The following is a 20,615-nucleotide window of genomic DNA, read 5'->3' on the forward strand; positions in this document are numbered from 1 at the left end:
ACAAAAAAGGCAAAAAAAGACACACAGACACACACAGTTTGACAGAAAATGATAAATTAGTTGTTGTAGCAGAAAAAATATAAGAAAAATTAATAAAACATCGAACCTTAAAGTCAGCTGAGCAATAGTTTATTAAAGTTGTTCGAGCTGTGATAGTTGAATCTGTTGATAGTAGTGCACTAACTGATATACAAAGCTAGCTGTTGATTTTTGAGAGTAAGTAGTAAATTAAAGTAATGGTGGAGAGCAAAATAAAGTAAAATTTCTTGGTTTTAAAAATAGATAATCTGGGAATGTTCCAATCAACTGAGCCACATCTATTACAGCTTCTTCGAGCAAAATAGAGCGAAAACCTGAGGCTATAACTAGTGCTTGTTATATCAAATCTCCATTACGCGGTATTACGGATAGGAGTTAAGAGTCTAAGGTCAAAGATTCGTATGTCAAGCTAATTTGAAAATATCTTCTATAATCTACTTTCTATAATAATATTCCTGAATGGCGAATTCTAAACAAAAAATATTAAAATCTATTACAGAGAATTATGTAACGACTGATCTCCATAGCCGTCCATAGCGGGGCGGTCCAGTGGCCGAGGCGATAACGGTGCTGGTCTTCAAACGGCAGGAAAGGTTCAAATCCCATCCAGACCGCCTCCCCGTACGCATGGTTGACTACTTTTCTACGGGTAAAACTAAATCACACAAAGCCAGAAATTGCAGGCCGAGTGATTTCAACCTTTGAAGGTTGTAGTACCAAGGAAGAAGAAGATCTCCATAGTAGGGACTATCGAAACAACGTGGTTATCATAAGCCTAATAAGTCAATGGAATAAAAAAGGTGGCTGGCCTGAGCCAGCTGATTTTTTGATCTCATAGATGTTTGTGGAAAGCAAAAGTTACAAAATTCCTCTTAAAGTTCGATTTTTCCCCCATCAACAAGTGCTACATCCTTCACCTATAGCCTCGGGGGCAAGCAGGTCCTATATAAAATCCATCTTTATATTGATTACATACATCATTAAAATAATGCATAGTTATTCATTTCCCATTGCAGCATCGCATTTGATGATCGTACACTTAACTCCGCGTTAGAAAGCTCCGACCAGCGAGGCGAGAAATAAATTGCAATCTTAAGCAAATAGGGTAGTACCGCGGGATGGCGTACATGAAAGAAAGCAATTAAAAGCTTGCATCCAGCAGCATTAACCTGTTTCGCGTCCTACTCCCCCTTCCCGTGCAACCTTTTCGCACAAACCCAAGCAATGGTACAGCAACTCTAGTGCCCTGTTCCACCGATGGTTCCCGATGCCTCTGTGCAATTAATTTTAATTAATCGTTCGCTTCGCACACCGGTCCCCGAAGTTGGGGTAAGTGTTTCAAATTCACAAATATTCCCTTCCACGGTGAGCCAACCCATTTAGCGTCCTTTTCTCGAGCACCCGAAACGCACCCGTTTAACCGATGAAAAGATCGCGCCAAGAACAAAGATCAAAGACGGCGGCAATTCCACCGGCACGGCAAACTTTGTCCATTTCTTCTATCCCTTCTTAAGCTTGAGCCGAATGTGGGGCCGGACTGGGTGACCCGACGGCTTGGGTTAGAACTTTCAACAACAATGAAAAAGCAATCAAACCCAGCTTAGATAATCCCGGTCGTCCGGGAGAGGCCGTATCGCGAGGATAGGGTATTGCGAGTGGCACGAGCTCCTCAACGTGACTTCGTTGTCCCGGTGAGATAATCGTCCACCTGCACGCGGACGTTCACCCTTTCGTTTGGGCCACGATCTAACGCCTGAGTGTCTCCAAGACACCGGAGCACCGTTGCTGTAATGGACTGAAAACGGGAGCCCAAATGTCCCCAAAAATAAGGGAGAAGGAAAAACACTTGCGTCCATCGGAATGACTTTTTCAAAAACAACCTGTATCTCGTATCTGGTTCTCTCCATCGGTTTAACTGATCCGGACTGACTGAGTTTTGTTCCTTTGCGTTCGGTTTTTATTTTCAGGCTCTATTTTTTTTTTCGCAGATCACAGAAGCTTCACCGACCATTTGGACGGATTTTTCATTTCATCGCCGATGACAATCGTTTCACCGAATCGTCCCAGCCAGCCAAACAACAACAAAAAAACTGCCCGGGACAATGAAAACACGCAGCACCGACCTTGCGGTGGGCAGCGAAAAAAAGCAGGGCCCCGGTGGAAAACCTCGAGCTAAAGCGGATTGCGTTTATTTGTCTACCGCACAGGAAAGCGGACCACCGAGACTCATCAGGACACCCATCGGTAGAGTGGACACCCGTTTTCCCCAACCGTCAAGAACCGACCGACCAGTTTAACGATAATGCCCAGCCACTACGGGTCTGGCCTGGCCTCTTGCCTGCAAACCAACAAACGCCGAGTCAAAATTGGTGCTTCACATTTTACGACCGACGGATTTTCAGCTGACTGGTCTGTGTGAATGGGCTTGTGCGCGTGTGTGTGTGCTTTTGCTGTTTTTGCAAGTAAATTGGATTGGTTTTTATGCTTTGTGTTGTTGAGTTTTTCATAATCAAAAGAATTGGTGACGCTCGCTAGTGAGGACGGGCCCGAGGACGGGGCGGCCATAACGGGCCATTTCACGATCCGCTAAACGACATTATTCGGTGTAAAATTGTTCGTCTCGATATATGCTGACAGATAATCGGTGGTTTTAACAGCAGAAGGAGCTGTAGAAGCAGCATCGGCATCTGCAGAAGTGCCAACTTGACCAATTTCTAGCTCTGATTGTCCAAACGCAATTCTTGTCGGTACTTGTTAGCTACTCAAGAGTTGTGACTGGACATCCGTGGCTCGAAAGCGGACCTCAACAGACAATTTTGTGTGCGTGTGTGTGTGGTGCTCTTATGTGATTTTAATGAAGATGTGCCTTAGCTAAATAAATCATTCTACAGGGTTTGATGATCGAATTTAGTTGGAATGAACATAAGTTCAAATTAAATAATTCATACGAAAAGGTCCTGTAAAATATTTCCAAAGTTTCTTCTGAATAAACAAAAATCAAGAACGATAATGAGGAACTTTTAAGCCAACTTATCCATTCTCTTTCAATAAAGCATTTAAAATGAAAGACTTAAACAAATTGCTCTTGCGCTTACGTGGAATTGAAAGAATATTTCAGGAAAACGATATTCGAGCATGTAGAATACTACTAAGGTAAGGCCTGAATGTCCCCAATGCATTAGGAAAGATAAACTAGCTGGCACTTTGTCCAGATCCTTTTTCCTTTTCCCCTGTATGTATGTAAAGCTTTGATAATCCCCATGGTTCCATCTAAAAAATATAACCCCAGTTTTCAGCTTATAAGACCCTCGAATAGAGCGAAATATTGAATGAACGTTACTACAATTTGCCAAAAAAATAAATTCAAATTTAAAGTAATTGTCAAATAACTTCATCCACTTTTTTTAAACTTTGTTTGCAAGAATCCAGGGCGCACTCGTCTCCCTTTGCCATATATTTGAAAGGTCTGAACTGGACCATTTCCAGTTTGATCATGTTCTCTTGGGTTATCAATGCTTTGCCGAAGTTTTTCCAACTCACCATAGTTCGTCTGGAATTTGTGATCTTGCTTGCTTCCATGTGGTATTCTTGTGGTATTTTTTATTTGACTTTTAAAAATATTCACCTATCAACGAAAAAATGAACATTATGCTTTATTTTGTTCAGAAACTTGTATTGTGGTGTTTACATCTTTATCTGAAACAAACAATTTTGTGCGCTTTGTAACAAACCGTCACGCGTTCGTCGTTATTTCGGCAATTCAAAAGCACAAAAAAACATCGAACACATTATGACAGCTTGGGTGGGCTGCACACGCAGCTCATTTGCTTTCAATCGAAATGTTTCCAAACTGTTAAAGATGGTTGAATAACGGTTTTAAACTACGATATCCGTTTTGAAATTCAATTGAAATGGTCAATGTATATTTTATTACCAAAAGAGAGATCATTCGGTATTTATCCCACAACGCGCGATGTTTCTGCGATGTTTTTTTGGATATTGTTTACATGAAGCCGTAGTCAAACGAAGCAAGCCGGCTACAGTAACAAACCAATTATGGCAACACATTGAAAGAAAAATAAATATTAAATAAAACATCAATTGAAAACCAAGCACATAATGCTATGAAACATTTGTAAACTTTATGTAAAAAATATTGAAAGCATACCCTAGATCCTATAAGGTTTGTATCGCTTCGACTGCTTTCCATCGACCCATTGCAATAGATTTATGCTCCAGTTGTGTCTTCCACTGTTCCCGAATTGTTTATCTTTTTCACCCACACCCAACACACACACACACTCACACAGCATCCGGAGAGGGCTGCGATAAAGAGTGCTGCAGAGCAATGTACGTTACGCGTTAATGTAAGCACCGAAATCATCCATATGCGAAACAAATGTGGATTGCATGTAAGAGAAATGGAAAACGAAAAACAAAACATGTGTGCGTTTGTTTCTGCTTCTAGCATGAACCAGCGCCACACGGATTCGGTCGCTTGTGCAGTGTGGACAAAGTGTTGAGAAGTTGCAGAGTGATCTCGTCAAGATGTCGATCGCTGTACGTTGGGCAAAGCGTCGCGTGTTCGTCACGATAACGATCGTGCTCGTGCTGTACTACTTCCTGTCCTCGTCCTACCAAAAGTACCACATCAGCACCATCATCCCCGACACCAAACCGGAAGACGTGTGGGAATTTGTGGCCGATTTTAGCCGGATGAAAAGACTCAACCCAACGATGTAAGAATGATCCAACATTACGGACGTGCTGCTCCTAGCTGGAAATAATAACAAAACCGCGCCTGGGGGTTTATTTTTAGATTAAACTTCCGCGTGCTTGCCGATCACGGGAACTTTGAGCACTGGAAGTATTCGGTGGAGTACGACGAACGGTTATCACACTGGCCCCACACGTTCAACACCGCCGTCGGACACTACTCCGTCAGGAAGCTGCCAGAATCGGAAGGTGGCCAGTATTCGGTTGCCTCGACGCACCGGACCTGCTTCATGATGGGATTGTTTTGTGGTGAGTAGTGTGCTTTACTTAGGGCGAACAGTTAACACGTGGCTCCAATGTCCGGATCTCTTCTACCTTCAGTAAAATCCAAGGGAGAGTTTAGGATGTCACGCATCCACCAGGACGATACGTACTGTGAGGAAACGGTCCACTACCAGTGTCCGTTCTTCTTCGGCCGATTCTGCCGGCGGGAGGTCGAATTTCAGCGAACGGCCATCATGGAAAATTTGAAGCAACAGTTCAGAAAGCAGAAAGTGTTTGGAAAATGAATCTAGCTTAAATAAAAAATGTTATAGAAAATAGGATAGAAAAAGAACAGTACAGTAGCTTTTATATAAAAAGGAAGTTTTAAGGTTTATTACTAAAACTAAACCGTGCCGTATACATATCTGTAACTGCCTTAGTGCGGAGTACTTGAATTTTGTTTCTTAAAATTTGCTTTGTTGTGCTTTTAGATAGGTTGTTCCTAACTATTTGCTAGACACAATACAAAAAGAGTCATTATAAAAAACATAAACCTAACTAAAATCGGAATCAGAACAATTGATTCTGTACACAAATACTTCATAAAGTCACATACGGGAATTGGAAACATATAACAATTTAAAATTCCGAACATTTAAACAAACATCCGTCCTAATGAGTCTAAACTATTAAAGACCTAAACTAGAGACAAAGCTCGATCACTTTCTCGATCCTCGTCGCTGACTGTTACGGCCTCGTTTCGTATCGTCTACAGTTTGAAACAGATCGTCCAATTTGCGTCGCCTTTTAGCGTCCCGTACGACCGGGCTCATCCCTTTACGAACGCTTCTACTACTACTGCTGTGCCCACTCGTACCAGCAACACCAGAGCCACCACTTCTACTACACCCGGCCCGAACCGGCGATGGCTTACCACTGGTGGTCGGTGTATTTTTCCCACTAGCCGGCGAAACAGATGCCGTACGAAGCCCTTTCCCTAGCCAACCGCGACCGGGAGAAGCAATCCGATTTAGGCCACCACTCGGTGGTGTCTTCTGACACACAATCGGCCTATTAAGCTTGTCCGGTGATTTCGGTGTGCCGACCACATCCTCAACCAAGTCAATGATCCTTCCTTCCGTTACGTCCACTATCTGCACGTCATCGTCATCACTGGAATCATCCACCAGCTGTAACGACACATTACCATCCGCATCCTCATCGTTCACAACGATCCGATTGGGAAAAGCGTTGTTTTTCGTTATTTCAAACACGTTATCCGCATTCTCGCCGGCCGCAACTAACGATTCGGCAAACATATCCACCGATGAAACGTTGCCCGATCCGGCATCAGCCAACGGACCAAACATTAACTTCGTGATCGGTGTGCTAAAGGAAGGATGTCGCCGGGGTGCAATGCTCGGCGATGGGATTCTCTCCACACCCAGCCCGATCGGTGGCAGTGTGCGTGAGGTGGCCAACAGCTCCATGAGTGATTCATCATCATCATCGGAGGGACAAGAGTTGAGTGATTTTGTATCATGATCGGAGTCTTCAAACAGTGGCGGAGATTTGGCGGTGCGCTGTGGTGAATCGGACGAGCTGATAACGATTTCCGTCACCGGTGGAACCGGTTGTCCGTTCGGGATGCTTTCGACGCTTAGCGACGAGCTGGAAGATTTAAGCTGACCTTGGCTTCGGAGGAACTTTTCGATAGGGAATCGATACCGTTCGGTGGCCAGAGCTAGCTGGGATGGTTGCGATGAGGAGTAGCCGTGGCTTAGCAACTCCTGCCCAAACTGCAGGTAGCCTTGGGAGTCGGGTGCCGTTTCGGGGATGGTTCCGTCAGTCTCGGGGATGGTATTGTTTTCCGACGGTGTGTCCGATTCGACGCGTAATACCGGCATCAGCTCCGTGTTGGTTTCGTTTGGTTCGAAAAGCGGTTCGCTATCGGTGTAGTGCACCGGAATTGCTTCATTTGCATGGTCCGGGGATGTTTGCTTCGCTAGGTTATCCCCCTGTCCACAGCGCACTGGTGAGAGTGGTGTATCATCTTGCTCGCTAGCCTGCTCTTGGCATCCGCCCATTGCATCCGGTGTCATCGTTGCGGAACCAAGCGGAACAGCAACGCTCGACGCTTCCTCTTCGATGTGCGATGCCGATAAACTGTTTTCCTCTCCAGAAGCTTCCGTCGGTTCGGGTGTCCCTTGAACAGGAATTTCTACACCATTTGCAACACTCCACGCACGAAATCGCTCCAAAAATTCGCTCTTTGCAATCAGTGGAAGCTTTCGGCGATAATTGTCAGCGTATCGTCTAAGAAGGAACCGTCTCGTGCACAGATACACCTTGAAGCTTCCTTTCTTCGATCGTTGCTTTTGCTGCTGCTCAATCACCTTCCGCAGATGGGTCGGATCGTGTGGGTAACAAAAATCTAGCCGCACGAGCAAATCGACCGAGCTGACAAAGATGTATCGCTTCACCGCCAGTGAACGAAGTGTTTCCAGCTGCTTTTCGCTCATAAACTCGCGGGTTTCGTCCACCACCACATACTGCCAATCGGTGCCCCGGAGTGTCGATTGTTCGCTGGCAATGTCCTGGTACGATTTCGGGTGTACTTTAGTGCGTAACGAAGGTGCCAACACATCCAGATGGTACGTCCAGTGGTGTATGCGATCGTGAGTTGGGCACAGGATAAGCGAACGGTCCTCGTTTACCGCTAGGGCCGATAGGAAAGCAACCGTCTGATAACACTTACCGAGCCCTGATTCATCGTTCAAGAATATTCCGGTATACTGCAAGAAACAAAACGTGAATCATACTCACGGAAGAAGTATGGTTTTAATTCACTTACCTCACGCAGCTGTCTGTACAGAAAGCGAACCGCTTCCAGTTGATGGATGGCAAGTTTCGATACGAGCTCCCGATGCACACAGTACGTACGTGACCCGTCCAGATACAGATGTCCGGTGGTTTGCAATCGTAGCACCATTGAATGCGGTTGCTGTACGTGCTGCACCAGATCCACCGATCCAACTGATCGAAGATCCTTTTCCGAATAGGAAATCAGTGCATGTTTGTTCCTTTAATGTTGTTCATTTAAACGCGGGAAGCGTTCTACAAGGACAGCTGTTTTGCGCCCTTTGTTTATGTTTACAAACCCAAACAACGCACATGCGGCTTGCGTACGGTTTGACGTTTCTCGTCGAGCAGTGTGCGAACTACACGAATCGAGCAGTCGTACGAGTTGAGGTAATTTTTAGCACATCTTAATAGACAAAAGAAGAAATCTTTTGCTTTGCTTAAAACTCAAGTAAAATACAGTTTTTGATCCTTCTATAATTTGAACTTTACTTAACGCCAAAGTTTCCATTTTCAAATAATTGATTATTTAAAGCTTGTGGCGTTCGACACCTTTGCAACGCGTGAGCCGTCGCCACTTCTAGCCAAGACACATTTTCTCGTACAATTCAGCCGCCGGCAGCTAAGCCGCCTTTCAGTCGCCTTTAGCACGATTAGCACCGTGTTCATGCTACTGTTTGCCATTTTAATTGTCGTTTTCATTCATTTCTCTCATCGATTAATTACAGGACTAATCTTTTTATCAAATACTTTGGTTAGTTTTATTAGTTCATTGGAGTATCAGGTTCTACTCGTTTGTAAAGGCTACGAAGAAAAATAAATTAGTCAGTCAGTTTTGATGAACACGGTACGCCTCCATACACACTGCACAAACGATGCGCATGGGAAGAAGGGCGCCGAGCTTATTTCGTGACACGCACCAACTCGGCACGTTTCCGTTCCAGCTGAAGCTGATGATACTGAAGGTCTGCCTTTGTTGTATTCCAGGCCAGGTACATGTACACACTCCAAACGATGGCAAGCAAAAAACGGTCAACCGACATACCGTTGGTGAACCACAGCACCACCGAGAGGGCAACGAATGATGGATGACGGTAGCGTTTGTAGTAGTCCTGCAAATCGCGCGATTTGTACGACATCGGTGGTGCTAGATCGTTGATGTCGTAGTAAACATGCTTCAATCCGATCAGCTCCGGCAAATCAACCATCAAGCTACCACCGTACACGACAATCCAGCACAGCACGTGCGATCCGACCATCAGCCACCAGAGCGTTTTGTTTTGTTCAACGTCGAAAAACCACAGCTGATACTGGGTCGGTGAAGATTTCCAGTTCTTCAGCAGCAGCTGCAAAGGAACAGAAGTACAGTTTAGTTAAGCTACATTTTCATCATTTCATCATACAAAAATCACTCACCAGCAAACAGTACGACGACGCAATGTTGTACAGGCTTCGTTCGGCCAGCTCGAGTCCGATCGCTCTCCAAACCCGCTTTACCACATCAGCCCGCATCGCACTGTGCTGCAGTACGAACAGAACCACCCAGATGGTGTTGAAGAACAGCGGAAACAGGGCTGCCCGTGCCTCGGTACGGTTCGACGGGAAGGCTTGGGTCGATGACGGAGTGCGGCTGGGCGTTGCCAGGAAAATGCCAAGCTTTCCCACGGAATAAAACACGGACATGAAGGAGAGAAGTGAAAGCACGAAGCAAACTAGCTGCTTAAACGAGAACATTTTGCCGATTTTGATCGGAACACAGTTTGCTGGTACAATTACGGAAAATGCGAGCTGGCGTTCTGTTTTGTTTACCCACAGCGGGGTGGAAGAATGTTGTTTTTTTCTTTGGCTGTTTTTCTGTCAATAAAACAGCGAATTTAGCAATGGACTGGTGTATGTAAACCAAATCCATCTGCCAGCAACTGACAGCGTGCCAAGGGTGCATATTTGGAACGGGATATTTTTGGGTCACTTGGTGGATTGCAATTTATCGATTTTTATCCAATATTTTATTGAGTAAAGTTATTCAAAAATGTTCAGAAACTGACCAGATAAGCAGTCAATGTGATTTGTGGAATAAGTTTTGAGCTATCTTTACACGATTGGGCTTACTGGTTGTCGGAGTTTATCTGCTTTGAGAGCATGTTGTGTGCGAATTTACGCTTATTTTTTCTGTGGAATGCTTCAATCCCGTTTACTTTTATTATTTTTGTGTGGTCTGCGCTAAATGAATGTTTTTTAACTAATTTTATTGTTCTTTCGAGTACTTTTTTAAAATGTATTTTAGGTCTAAACTATACAAAAACGTTGAAGCTACAACACGTTGAATACAAAACACGATTTTCTCACATAAACACCAAATCGCTTGACGAAAGATTACCAAAAAATGGATTCAAATTTTCCACACGTCCATTGTGACGAGCATGCCAACCCACTGTGCTTGCGGTATTTTCCCCATCGTGTCAAAATATACAGGATTTCCCCTTCCTTCCCCTGAATTCGGTACAATACAACTACACACACACTAGCACGCGCCTGCAACACGTCAAAAAGCATTTTTCTCCTGTTTCCGCGAGATTTAGCTTTTTTGTTTGGATTTTTTTGTATCTTCAGCCGCTTGATTGGAGTTTGATTTTGACCATCGCCGACCGGGAAGATCTAACGGTCAAAAGTGTGGTAAGCGCAATCCGTACCCGTGCATTCCAGCGCGCGCGCCATCCGGCAGGCCCGCTTTGCACGGTGCCGGAACGTACGTCCCAAACAAAGGACTCGTTCCTCGGGCAGCAGAGACTAGCGGCGCGGGGTCTGGCTGCGCTGGGAGAGAGGGTGATCGCGTAGGGGAAGTAGGACGCGCACGTCCAACACCTGCCGGCAGGATATAACGGTCACGGCTGTAACCGAGGTACCATCGACTGATGACGCAGTGACGCCACTGGTCGGGTTTTTGTTGTAAACATATGCAAACAAGGATTCAGGCCCGCACCACCGGGAACATTATCCGATGGAATCAAGCAACTACGAAGAGCTCGGAGTGATTGGCACAGGTATGGCCACCATTCGGTAGCTGCGGTGGCGCACTGCACAAGATAAACTAACTTCCGTGTCGTGTTTTTGTTTACCGTAGGGGCCTACGGTACCGTATACCGAGCACGGGATCTGAAAAATTCCGGCACGATCGTCGCACTGAAGAAGGTCCGTGTAGCGCTCACGGAGGATGGCGTCCCGATGTCAACGTTGCGGGAAATTTTTATGCTCAAACAGCTCGATACGTTCGGGCACCCGAATGTGGTAAAGTGAGTATCCGCTTCCGCATTCCTTGACACGCAGACCGCCGGCAACAGGTGGCTGTAGAGTGGAATGAGGTTCTGGCTGCTGTGTTTGTGTCCTTACATTTCGCGTGAGCTAACCAAGGCGGTATTTTCTTCTTCTTGCGCAGACTCCTGGATGTGTGTCAAGGGCAGCGGCTAGAGCGCGAAGGGCAGCTGGTACTGTTCCTAGTATTTGAACATCTCGATCACGACCTGTACGAGTACATCAAGCGCCTGCCTCCGAAGGGCATGTCACCCGGCACTATTCAGGTACGTTGAATGGAATGGCAAATAGTGCTAATGTTACTATGCGAACGTATAAGGCAATGTTTTCCATAACTCATTTCTGAATCTTGTGGGGGAAAACGGCAACGAGAGGGCAAATCGTTCAAGGGCGGGGAAGTGAAAGGGACAAGATTTCAACGAAAGCGAAAACACGAACGCCTCAATTCTCCAGGGTCTCAAATACTTCCTTAAGACATGTTTCGAACACGAGTTGCTGGAAGATGGGAAAAAAATCAGGCCTCTTACTTTTGAAAGCATGCAGATAAATGTTTTGAATTGCTGGTTAAGTGTCCTTAAGGAGGATATTTTCCTTGAAGGACTTACAAAGCCGACCTATTGTGATAAGGGCCCTAGTGCAATGGTTTCGTATAAGGAGCCTTGTCCATAAGGCAGTAGATACATTTTCATGGCGAATCCATTTCATCAATAATGGCCGACACGATTTAGTGAGCGGTTAAGCAAGTAGGGAGAAGGATTGATATAGAATATGATTTTTTTTTACAATTATTGCAATATAATTCATGTATAGAGGACGACTCCACGCAATCGGTTTTATATATCGTATGTTTTTCATCGTTGGTAGTTATAGAATTGACTATCCTTCTTATTGGGCAAGTAACTTCTTCTTTCTGGTTGGGGATTTGTTTCTACAATCGCAATAGGCCTGAACTTGCCATGACTGGCTCCCTTGACCTAGCTTTATTCGAAGCCGGATAATCAGTACCGTGCTCTGGGGAGACGCTCTTAAAACCATGTTCTGGTGTGGATGGGCCGGTGCCGCTACCGCTGCTGCCACTAGAACGCCTCAAGTGGCAAGTAGCTTAGACAGGTGCAAAAATGGGAAGGAGCTTGGACTGGACGCCTATCCGGATCGAAGTCGTTTGTTTTGAATCGATCCAAGTTTTCCAACCCGTGTCTGAATTGCTGTGGCTCACCGCAAATGCTCTGCGTGGTTTGTGAACAAATGGGGTGGAGCCTTGACGTCTTGTGATTGGATACGGTTGGGGCGATCAAGTTACATAGTAGAAGCAGTCTTTCGTATGACAAGGACGGGTATCATATTTTCGTGTTTTATAGTTAAATTGAACTGGTCGTTTGTGAACCCATCGAAGCGACAATTATGATTAACATAAACTTAGCTTAAGTGCTGGCGCGTTGACCGGATTGTTAAGAAGCCTTACGACAAACAGTTTCTGGGCATTTTAAATGCGCTGGTTTAGGGACTCAACGTCAAGTAGGGCAAAACTTTCGGCATAATTATGCGGCACACAGAAAACTTACAGCGCAAACCAAGAGAATTTTCACTGGATGGACTCAAGACACGTCAGGGAACGAACTCCTTCGTAGACTGCTCTAGCGAACAGTACAGCGTGTTGATGGAATTTAATTTGCGCCAGATTGGTTTCGTCTGGCCAATTAGTTGCTTAACTTACGTTACAATTTGGCCCAATTGGTCATGGAAGCTCTACTAGGCTTAAATCCCCTTGCATAGCGTGTAGACGCATCTCGACCCTAAGCACAAAGCCATAGGCCTAAAAACTGGTTAGTTTTGCTACGAAAGCCAGAAAGATTTGTGTTACGAGTTCACGAAAATCCAATTCATTGTTGCCTACGCCACCGCCGGGCCGCCCCGAGTTTAAAGTATTACGCACAAAAAGGGCAAAGTCATCAATAGCAGAACGCACCAGCCTGGTTGAGTTGTAACTGTTGCATCCCTCGGGGAAAAATAAGCCGCGATGAAAAAAAGGCGAAAATTCCATATCTGGATTCCAAGGCATACTAGCGTCTTCATGCGTAGTTGCAGCATAAAAGATTGTTCAAGGGATCAGGTTCAAGGATCAAGAAACGTACGATCTGCTACAATGTGAAAAATTATTCTGCTTGTATGGGTATAACACTTTTCCAATTAAGATTTTGATGTTTACAGTGTGATGAATAGGGGCGGAGCTACGACAAGCGAATGAATTTCATGAACAACGCAACGAACCAAAAATTAATTACACGAGCCAGAACAGTTTGCCAGAAAAAAAAATTAAACTGAACAATGTTCATTGCGTTTTCTGGCGATCGATTGTAAGAATCAATCGGTCATAGTAAACAAGTAACAAAACATGTATCATAATTTGGAATAATCGTCGATAAGACTACACATATTTCAAACTGTTATACAACCTTGCACGTGCACGTGTGAATGAATCGTTGAAGTTGCTGTATATATTACGACAAATCAAGAAACGATCGAATAGTCACACTGCAAAAAATTCACTTTCATGTACCAATATAACAGTTTTTAGACCAGAATTTTGATGTATACAGTGTTCATCACAACAGGGGCGGAGCTACGAAGCACGAATGAATTTCATAGGCAACCCAACGAGCAAACAAAACATTGAAACGAGCCAGAAAATGAACAGCTTGAGCCTAGAGATGGCATTACCGAAGAATATCTTCCCGACCGTAAGCACTTCGGCGATCGATGACCCAGCTGACCTCCCAGCTGACCTCCATAGCGACCAATGAATCATTTATGAAAATCTATTTTTTATCGTAGTGATAGAGAAGCATAACATAACAATTAATGCTCTAAATTGACTGTATTTGTCTGCTTCCCTCCTTTCCGTAGCGGCTGTCGCGCGAAATGCTCACCGGTATCGATTTCCTGCACTCACACCGCATCATCCACCGCGACTTGAAGCCCCAGAATCTCCTCATCTCGAGCGATGGCCACCTGAAGCTGGCCGACTTTGGGCTCGCGAAAACGTACGACTTTGAGATGAAGCTAACGACGGTGGTGGTTACGTTGTGGTACCGTGCGCCGGAGGTACTGCTCGGCGAAGCGTACGACAGCTCGGTGGATATCTGGAGCGCGGGTTGCATCATTGCGGAAATGTTCCAGCGGAAGGCACTATTTCCCGGAACGGCGGAAGGCAATCAGCTAGAGAAAATATTTGAGTAAGTGCCACCCCAACACGCAACCCGGACAAGAATGTGTGAGTAGGTAATGTAAATCTCTACCTTCTTCTTTTTTTGCACCTTTCCTTCAACAGATTAACCGGTCGCCCATCGGAAGCACAGTGGCCGAGAGGGATCTCGATCGTGCGGGAAAACTTTCGCTCTACCCAGCGGCGAGAACCGCGCGAATTCTGCCCCAAACTGTGCGATAATGCGAACGATCTCTTGAAAAGCATGCTTGCGTTTAACCGTCACGAACGGCCATCCGCGAGACAGTGTCTAAATCATGCCTACTTCACACAGGAACCGATGCCGACGTAAGGTACGGGAAGCAACGGGAAAGGATTAAAGCAAAAGTAAGCAGTCACATAAACGCCTTTAACATGGGTAAGGACGAAGCAGAAAGGCAAATGCATGAAAAATCACACCCGGAAGTAGGGGCGGATTAAGCAAGCAGAATGGAAGTGGAAGGCATGGAATCTGCTGACTGGGTGCAGAGAGTCAGCAGTGCTAAGCAGAGACATTATTCGAGGTTCGAGGCCCCCCTAAATGATCGAGACTCTCAGGACGCCACAAACTGCTTGTACGAAGACAGTCCTTTGTCGTATCTGCTGTCCTTAAGCCTCCAAACCTCCTGTCTACCTACCTACCTACCTACCTACCTAGAACTAGTGCCTAGTAACCGACTGCCAACGAAAATTTATACTGCTACTACTACTACCGTACGATCTTATGATAATATTTGGTATTTCCGCAACACCGCCACAGCCATGTTTTTTTTTTTGTTTTTTGCTCGATATTGTTAGGTTGTAAGTAAGGAGCAGGAGACAAGCATTGAAAGCTACACAAAAAAAAACCCAAAAACCCAATGACACCATCCAGCCACCGCACTAGTGGGATCGTGTTGGTAGCAAACGACTTAAATTTTCGATTTCCAAACGGCAAAGCAAAAGAAAACACACGATGGATTTCATGTTAGCGTTACTTGTACTGTTGTTTAAATTGAACTTTTTCTTTATTTTTTTTGCCCGGCATTTTCTTATTTTGCGCCATAGATCGTAAGCGAAGGTATACAATGAAGTGAATTTTATCAAATTAGTTTAATAAAACCGAAATGCAATTCTTGAATCGATCCTCATTATTATGTTGGAAGTAGAGAAAATGGAATGGAGATAGAATGCGTCTGCCCACCACGATCGGATGCATCTTATCGCGTAAAGGGAAAAACAAACACACCGACACACGAAACAGCTCCTTTTTTTTTTTGATAGTGTTTTAAACAGATATCCTTTTTTGCTTTTTTTATTCATACATTTTGATAATACTCGAAAATACTGATTTCACAGTCGCTTGGTACATATGATTCCCTTTCGCTTTTGTTGCTGCTGCTGTCACACACACACACATACACACGCACACACACTGACACACACCCACTTACATACTGATCGTGAATCCGTTTTGTAGTTTTTGTGCACTTTTAATTGTCCATTAACATTGTCTAATCGTTTGTTTGTTTCCTTATCCTCATCCAACCAACGGTCATACAAGAGATTTCCGTTTTGTTTTGTTTTGTTTTGTAGTACGAATAGTATAAGTCTTATGTGTATTTTTCTTTCTTCTGTTTTGATAGCATTGTTTTCTTTGCCTTTCTTTTGCTTGCTTTTTAAATGTTTGTTAGCTGATGGTTTCTTGGATACCGTTGGCCTGCCGCGATCGTCGTAAAATTGGTTAACCATGCACGCCCATTTTCTCGACAGTAGAGATACATATACCCGCTCTAGTATGTGTGTATATTTTTATGTGTATATATATGTGTGTATATATATATAGTTTATGGTAGTTGTACAACATTCAGTTAAATTCTTTGATTTTCCAACAATTAAAATCCGGCATTCCAGCGAAGGAAAAAACGTATTTTAGCTAAAAAGAGTAAAAACACAATTCCCTCCTCATTCTGTCACACTTACACACACACACACACGCGTGCGCGTACACCGAACATCCTGTTTGGTTTTTTTAAGTTAATCGCACATCGCAAGCTACCGGGCGTTGGAGATGCGCGTTATGGCGGTTTTTAAAAAATGGTGTACAGAAAAATATATGTATATGTTTCTAAGTAATAGAAGTGGTACACTACGAGGGGCGCCGAGCGATAGATTTAGCGTTAAACGATACTTCTTTGGTTTCGGTACTGCATCGCGGTACTATAGTTAGTAGCATGTGTAAAGGAGGCTGGGTGTAGTGAGCTCACTGCGCCGGACCATGCAGCACACAACCGACGAGAGACGACGGACAGCAAACACGTGGTTAAAAAACATTCTGTTAGACTATTGTTCTTTTTTTTGGCTGAATCTCTCCACTTCACATTAACTACTAACTCCACGATTGTGATAGTTATAGGTTTTTGATTTCATTTTATCTAATTACCCACTCTCCCACGGATGAGTCGCATCGTTTCGAAAAGGGTGGGCCCGCGAGAGTAGAATAGTTGTACTGCTTGCTTGTAAGGATGGCTAAGCTTTGTTTGTATCCGTGTGATCTCGGTAAGGATGAACCTTGAAAGCTGCTCTAACGTGTAGTGTGTATGTGTGCTCTGCTTAAGGTAGAATATCGTCATTTGCGATGATCGTGACAGTGCATTGGCTACTACTACGATTACGGCTACTACAACTACCATCACCACTACTGCATGAACGTTAAGACGATGTGGATTGGTTTATACAAAATGGCGCGTCGCGATGGTGACCAGATCCTACTCGATCGATGAAATGGAGGAGTAGAGGGATAGTTGTTGGGGAGCGATTAGTTAAGAGCTAGTTTAGGAGGTGTTTTCTTCTGTTTCTTAATGGGTTACATTTCACTAGAAAAAGGCTGCTCTAAGAAAGGGTACGCATGAAGTGTTTTTTTGTTTTCGTTTCCTAAAGGTGAGTGTATATAAGGTTACGGATTCCATCCCATCCCATTATCATATTAGAGTGTTCGTGCTTTACGCGTTACAAAAATTGGGGTTGTCACACGCACACATCGTTACTGTGCTTGTGCGATTGAAGGGCAAGCTTTGATGAGTCCTTTCCGTCCCCAGTGCCACACTTTCCCCCAGGAATGGCAGGAAGCTGTATTTGGAAAATTTAGATGTATAAAGATGTAGAAAAAAAGTCTCACTATACAAAAATAGAGAATACAGCTTGTTCGATAGCTTCCTGGCTATTTTCTTTTTCCTGGGGCCATTTGTTTTCCATTCACTACCGTCGAATATGACTATACTAAACGTTAGTAGTGTGTGCGTAGGTACATCGAGAAAACGAGACACTTATCAGTTCGCTTTGGTTGCTTTCGGTAGATCGGTTTTTTGCGTTTCGTGATGAGATTAGTTGTACATCTTGGATACCGTAGGGTGGATAGTGATTTTACCACACCTATCCCCGTTTTTTTGTTGTTGGTTAGTTTAAAGCTTGGCCATTTTTGAAGGTAGAAAATACGTGCGTGTCGGGCGCGCCTATCTGTACAGTTCTGCCGTGTAGTCACTAACGGGGGTTCTAAGTAGATGAGGTGCAGAAATTTGCTACTACGGTACTGTTAGGAGTGACCGGTGATTGAAGCCGCTACTAAACTACCTCGGTTCGCTTGGTTTATACTTAGTGATTTTGGTTAGCACATCTAAGCTCGACATTTACCATTACACTAATGATAGGTAAAGTATGTTAGTAGAAGTGACGCGTGTTCGCTTGCGTTTGAGGAGTTGCTGAAAATTAACTCACCACGTGGTTCTGACTATTGAAGAGTGATACATATGGTAATGCTGCTACACAACAATGATAAAAAACACTCACACATTTACACACCTCAACAAAACACACATTTCCTTAATATGTGTACCGCGTCATTTGTACGTTATACACTCGGCTGCTGACAGAAGGATCACATCAAGGAAATTGGTCTAGCGTATTTAGGTGTGTTAGTGAACTGTTTCTGCGTGTTACTACACACGACGAAGGACGAAAGCGAATGATAGATAGGCGGGAGCAGGAGCAGGGGAAGGGGAAGAGTTGTGCGCCTTTCGTACAAAAAGCAATCGGCGTTGCTTCCGTTTCGACTTATCCGTTGGCGACTTCCTAGAGTCATTATTCATTCATAAGAAAATATCTGCAGTTCAGTGAAAATTTACAGCTTAAAAGTTAATCGTCCGCCTTTGGTTTGGTTGGTTACTCGTTGGTCATTTACTCGATGCTATTATTCCACGTACACACTTCCCATCAGGCAATTCACTCGCTCACACGCTCGCATCCATCCATTCATTCGTCCTCGATCGTTCCCAAATTTCGTTAGCTTTACGCGTAGTGGTAGTTCATTGTAGAAGACAGAACATTACACTGTATATAGTTCCTTAAAAAGGGGGTTTGAAATTGTATATGTATAGATTGCTACAACCCATCGACATCATCATCTATCAAATCCGCATCGCATGCCACACACCTTGCCCTTTTTATAATTGATTGATACGTTCACGATCATCGATGCTGTTCGTGCGTGCGTTATTTTTGCTTAAAATACCCAATTCATTACGATTCATCATCGATCTGCACGGGTCCGCAAAGAATGCTAGCTGTTGGGAGAGATGTGGAATTGGATGCATAGCTTGTTAGTTTCCTCGGGGCCGACGTCAGTAGACGCCGTCCCGTAGTTGTACGTTATATCGTTAAAAATACATTTTCCCTAGTAGTGTCATTAGTATATTAATATTTAAATCTTTTCCCGGGTATCGGAATACCTGTACCGATCACCAAACAGTACACTCACAAACACACACATTGATCACTACCTGTTCGTAGTAAAGATTGAGTTGATCGACACATCGACACACATGGTTTAACTTTGGTGATCGTCACAGTACTACGGTAAAGGAGGATCGATTAGCAGGATGCTATGCCGACTATGCAGGGTGTATGCCCTACAGGTATGTACATTGAAACTACGCTTAGCATTGCTACCACACACGTACATGCTTTGTAAGGGTTCGTAAGAAGGCAATCGGTTGGCTAGATATATGTAAAACACAAGGAACGATGCGAACGACGGTGAGTAATTTAAAAATGCATAAAGTCTTACAAGAGTGCCAGCCAGCCAGCTGTTGGTTTGCTGTTGTGGTTCGGTGCAATCTAACACTTATATGTATACATATATAAATTCTCTCTACCATGCTTAAATGTTGCTGATCTATCATACCATCACTATCCATGTGTTGTTTTGGTTTACCAGAATAATGCTCTGCATCAAGTGTTTGGTTTCCCCGTGGCCTGTGGGTGTGTGTAAGTTTCTTCTTGTTTTTTTGAGCTCGAACAAATCTCGCTAAGCTTGTTAAGCAAGCAGCACTACTGATCCTTAAAGGATATCAGAAAGATAGGAACAAGGTTCCGAACTGATCAACCCCTGATCAGGAAGCTGATTATTTCCATGCTGCTGATCCATGCTCCTACAGCTCGCAGCTTAACCAACAACACGAGCCTTCTGCTTGCGCAGAAAATCCATCGCATTTTTGTCGTTGACGCGCCCTTCAAGAATTTGCAGTATTGGATGACCTGGGTGAATAAGAAGGTAAGAAGAGCTAATAAGAACATATGGCTTTAAAAAAACATTAACTATCTTACTTTTATCTTTCATTTCCAGCAGCGGTAGATCGATCTGTGCCAGACCGTTAAAATTGTCAATGTTGAAGTTGGTGGCCACACCGGGGATGTTGTTCAGCGCCAGGAATGCTTCGCCCGCGAAGTCGTTTGCCGTCAGCACGTCGTGATCCATCACGGTGAAAACTATCATGGCTGATTCCACCTGGCACTGTTCCTGGGTGACGGAAAACTCGAAACACTCGTCAAATACCGGGTTGAGCGTTTTCTGTAGGAGAGAAGAGAAATTAAGAAATATTCTTTAAAAACGATCATTTTGAAGTTTTCGTTGAACTGAACCGGTTCGTCATGTTTCGATCGATAAAATTTTTCGATTCTTTTATAATAAACTCTCTATTTTACAGTGCTATAATTTTTTCCAGCTATTCTGGCAACACTGCATCCGGCTGTCAACGTAAAATGTAAACAAACATTCTTTGAACAGCTGATGTTCAGCAATACTCCCTTTTAAAAGGTTTCTAATTGAATTTAACTCTAAAATTTTACAAAACTAATTGACCTAAACATT

At 44.0% G+C, this 20,615-nt stretch overlaps 6 protein-coding genes across 13 annotated transcripts in view; 2 read left to right on the top strand and 4 right to left on the bottom strand.

The window, feature by feature from the left end:
- LOC118511490 overlaps nt 1-4,289 on the bottom strand; it is a 37,711-nt gene extending 33,422 nt beyond the window's left edge. The window contains exon 1 of the mRNA XM_036054641.1: nt 4,208-4,289. Coding sequence (XP_035910534.1) covers nt 4,208-4,249 — 42 coding nt within the window. The 5' untranslated portion in view covers nt 4,250-4,289. The remainder of the gene's footprint in view (nt 1-4,207) is intronic.
- Nucleotides 4,290-4,311: 22 nt separating this feature from the next.
- Nucleotides 4,312-5,635, top strand: LOC118511496. The gene is made up of 4 exons (XM_036054655.1): nt 4,312-4,406; nt 4,508-4,778; nt 4,859-5,064; nt 5,137-5,635. The coding sequence occupies exons 2-4, from the start codon at nt 4,588-4,590 to the stop codon at nt 5,322-5,324; spliced, it is 585 nt and encodes a 194-aa protein (XP_035910548.1). The 5' UTR covers nt 4,312-4,406; nt 4,508-4,587; the 3' UTR covers nt 5,325-5,635.
- LOC118511493 lies at nt 5,436-8,186 on the bottom strand. The gene is made up of 2 exons (XM_036054651.1): nt 7,874-8,186; nt 5,436-7,814 (listed from the first exon to the last, which is right to left on the bottom strand). The coding sequence occupies exons 1-2, from the start codon at nt 8,009-8,011 to the stop codon at nt 5,739-5,741; spliced, it is 2,214 nt and encodes a 737-aa protein (XP_035910544.1). The 5' UTR covers nt 8,012-8,186; the 3' UTR covers nt 5,436-5,738.
- Nucleotides 8,187-8,615: 429 nt separating this feature from the next.
- On the bottom strand, nt 8,616-9,763 carry LOC118511495 (nurim homolog). The gene is made up of 2 exons (XM_036054654.1): nt 9,298-9,763; nt 8,616-9,227 (listed from the first exon to the last, which is right to left on the bottom strand). The coding sequence occupies exons 1-2, from the start codon at nt 9,613-9,615 to the stop codon at nt 8,784-8,786; spliced, it is 762 nt and encodes a 253-aa protein (XP_035910547.1). The 5' UTR covers nt 9,616-9,763; the 3' UTR covers nt 8,616-8,783.
- Nucleotides 9,764-10,356: 593 nt separating this feature from the next.
- Nucleotides 10,357-15,551, top strand: LOC118511494 (cyclin-dependent kinase 6). The gene is made up of 5 exons (XM_036054653.1): nt 10,357-10,922; nt 11,003-11,171; nt 11,315-11,456; nt 14,095-14,423; nt 14,519-15,551. Exons 1-5 carry the CDS (start codon nt 10,880-10,882, stop codon nt 14,742-14,744), a joined length of 909 nt encoding a protein of 302 aa, XP_035910546.1. The 5' UTR covers nt 10,357-10,879; the 3' UTR covers nt 14,745-15,551.
- Nucleotides 15,552-16,437: 886 nt separating this feature from the next.
- Nucleotides 16,438-20,615, bottom strand: part of LOC118511492 (BAI1-associated protein 3) — a 73,372-nt gene continuing 69,194 nt past the window's right edge. For all 8 annotated transcript variants that reach the window (XM_036054650.1, XM_036054649.1, XM_036054648.1 and 5 more), the window contains 2 exons: nt 20,072-20,315; nt 16,438-20,002 (listed from right to left, as the gene is read on the bottom strand). In XM_036054650.1, coding sequence (XP_035910543.1) covers nt 19,911-20,002; nt 20,072-20,315 — 336 coding nt within the window. In that variant the 3' untranslated portion in view covers nt 16,438-19,910. The remainder of the gene's footprint in view (nt 20,003-20,071; nt 20,316-20,615) is intronic.

This window comes from Anopheles stephensi, chromosome 3, assembly GCF_013141755.1.
Source record: "Anopheles stephensi strain Indian chromosome 3, UCI_ANSTEP_V1.0, whole genome shotgun sequence".
NCBI lineage: Eukaryota > Metazoa > Arthropoda > Insecta > Diptera > Culicidae > Anopheles > Anopheles stephensi.

Bases quoted from the DNA above. Each gene is read 5' to 3' on its own strand.
- LOC118511496 (XM_036054655.1), top strand. From the start codon at position 4,588: ATGTCGATCGCTGTACGTTGGGCAAAGCGTCGCGTGTTCGTCACGATA. The intron at 4,779-4,858 runs GTAAGAATGATC...GTTTATTTTTAG, and splicing joins AAAAGACTCAACCCAACGAT to ATTAAACTTCCGCGTGCTTG. The intron at 5,065-5,136 runs GTGAGTAGTGTG...TTCTACCTTCAG, and splicing joins CATGATGGGATTGTTTTGTG to TAAAATCCAAGGGAGAGTTT.
- LOC118511495 (XM_036054654.1), bottom strand. From the start codon at position 9,615: ATGTTCTCGTTTAAGCAGCTAGTTTGCTTCGTGCTTTCACTTCTCTCC. The intron at 9,228-9,297 runs GTGAGTGATTTT...GTTCCTTTGCAG, and splicing joins CGTCGTCGTACTGTTTGCTG to CTGCTGCTGAAGAACTGGAA.
- LOC118511493 (XM_036054651.1), bottom strand. From the start codon at position 8,011: ATGGTGCTACGATTGCAAACCACCGGACATCTGTATCTGGACGGGTCA. The intron at 7,815-7,873 runs GTAAGTGAATTA...TGTTTCTTGCAG, and splicing joins TGTACAGACAGCTGCGTGAG to TATACCGGAATATTCTTGAA.
- LOC118511494 (XM_036054653.1), top strand. From the start codon at position 10,880: ATGGAATCAAGCAACTACGAAGAGCTCGGAGTGATTGGCACAG. The intron at 10,923-11,002 runs GTATGGCCACCA...TGTTTACCGTAG, and splicing joins GCTCGGAGTGATTGGCACAG to GGGCCTACGGTACCGTATAC. The intron at 11,457-14,094 runs GTACGTTGAATG...TCCTTTCCGTAG, and splicing joins TGTCACCCGGCACTATTCAG to CGGCTGTCGCGCGAAATGCT.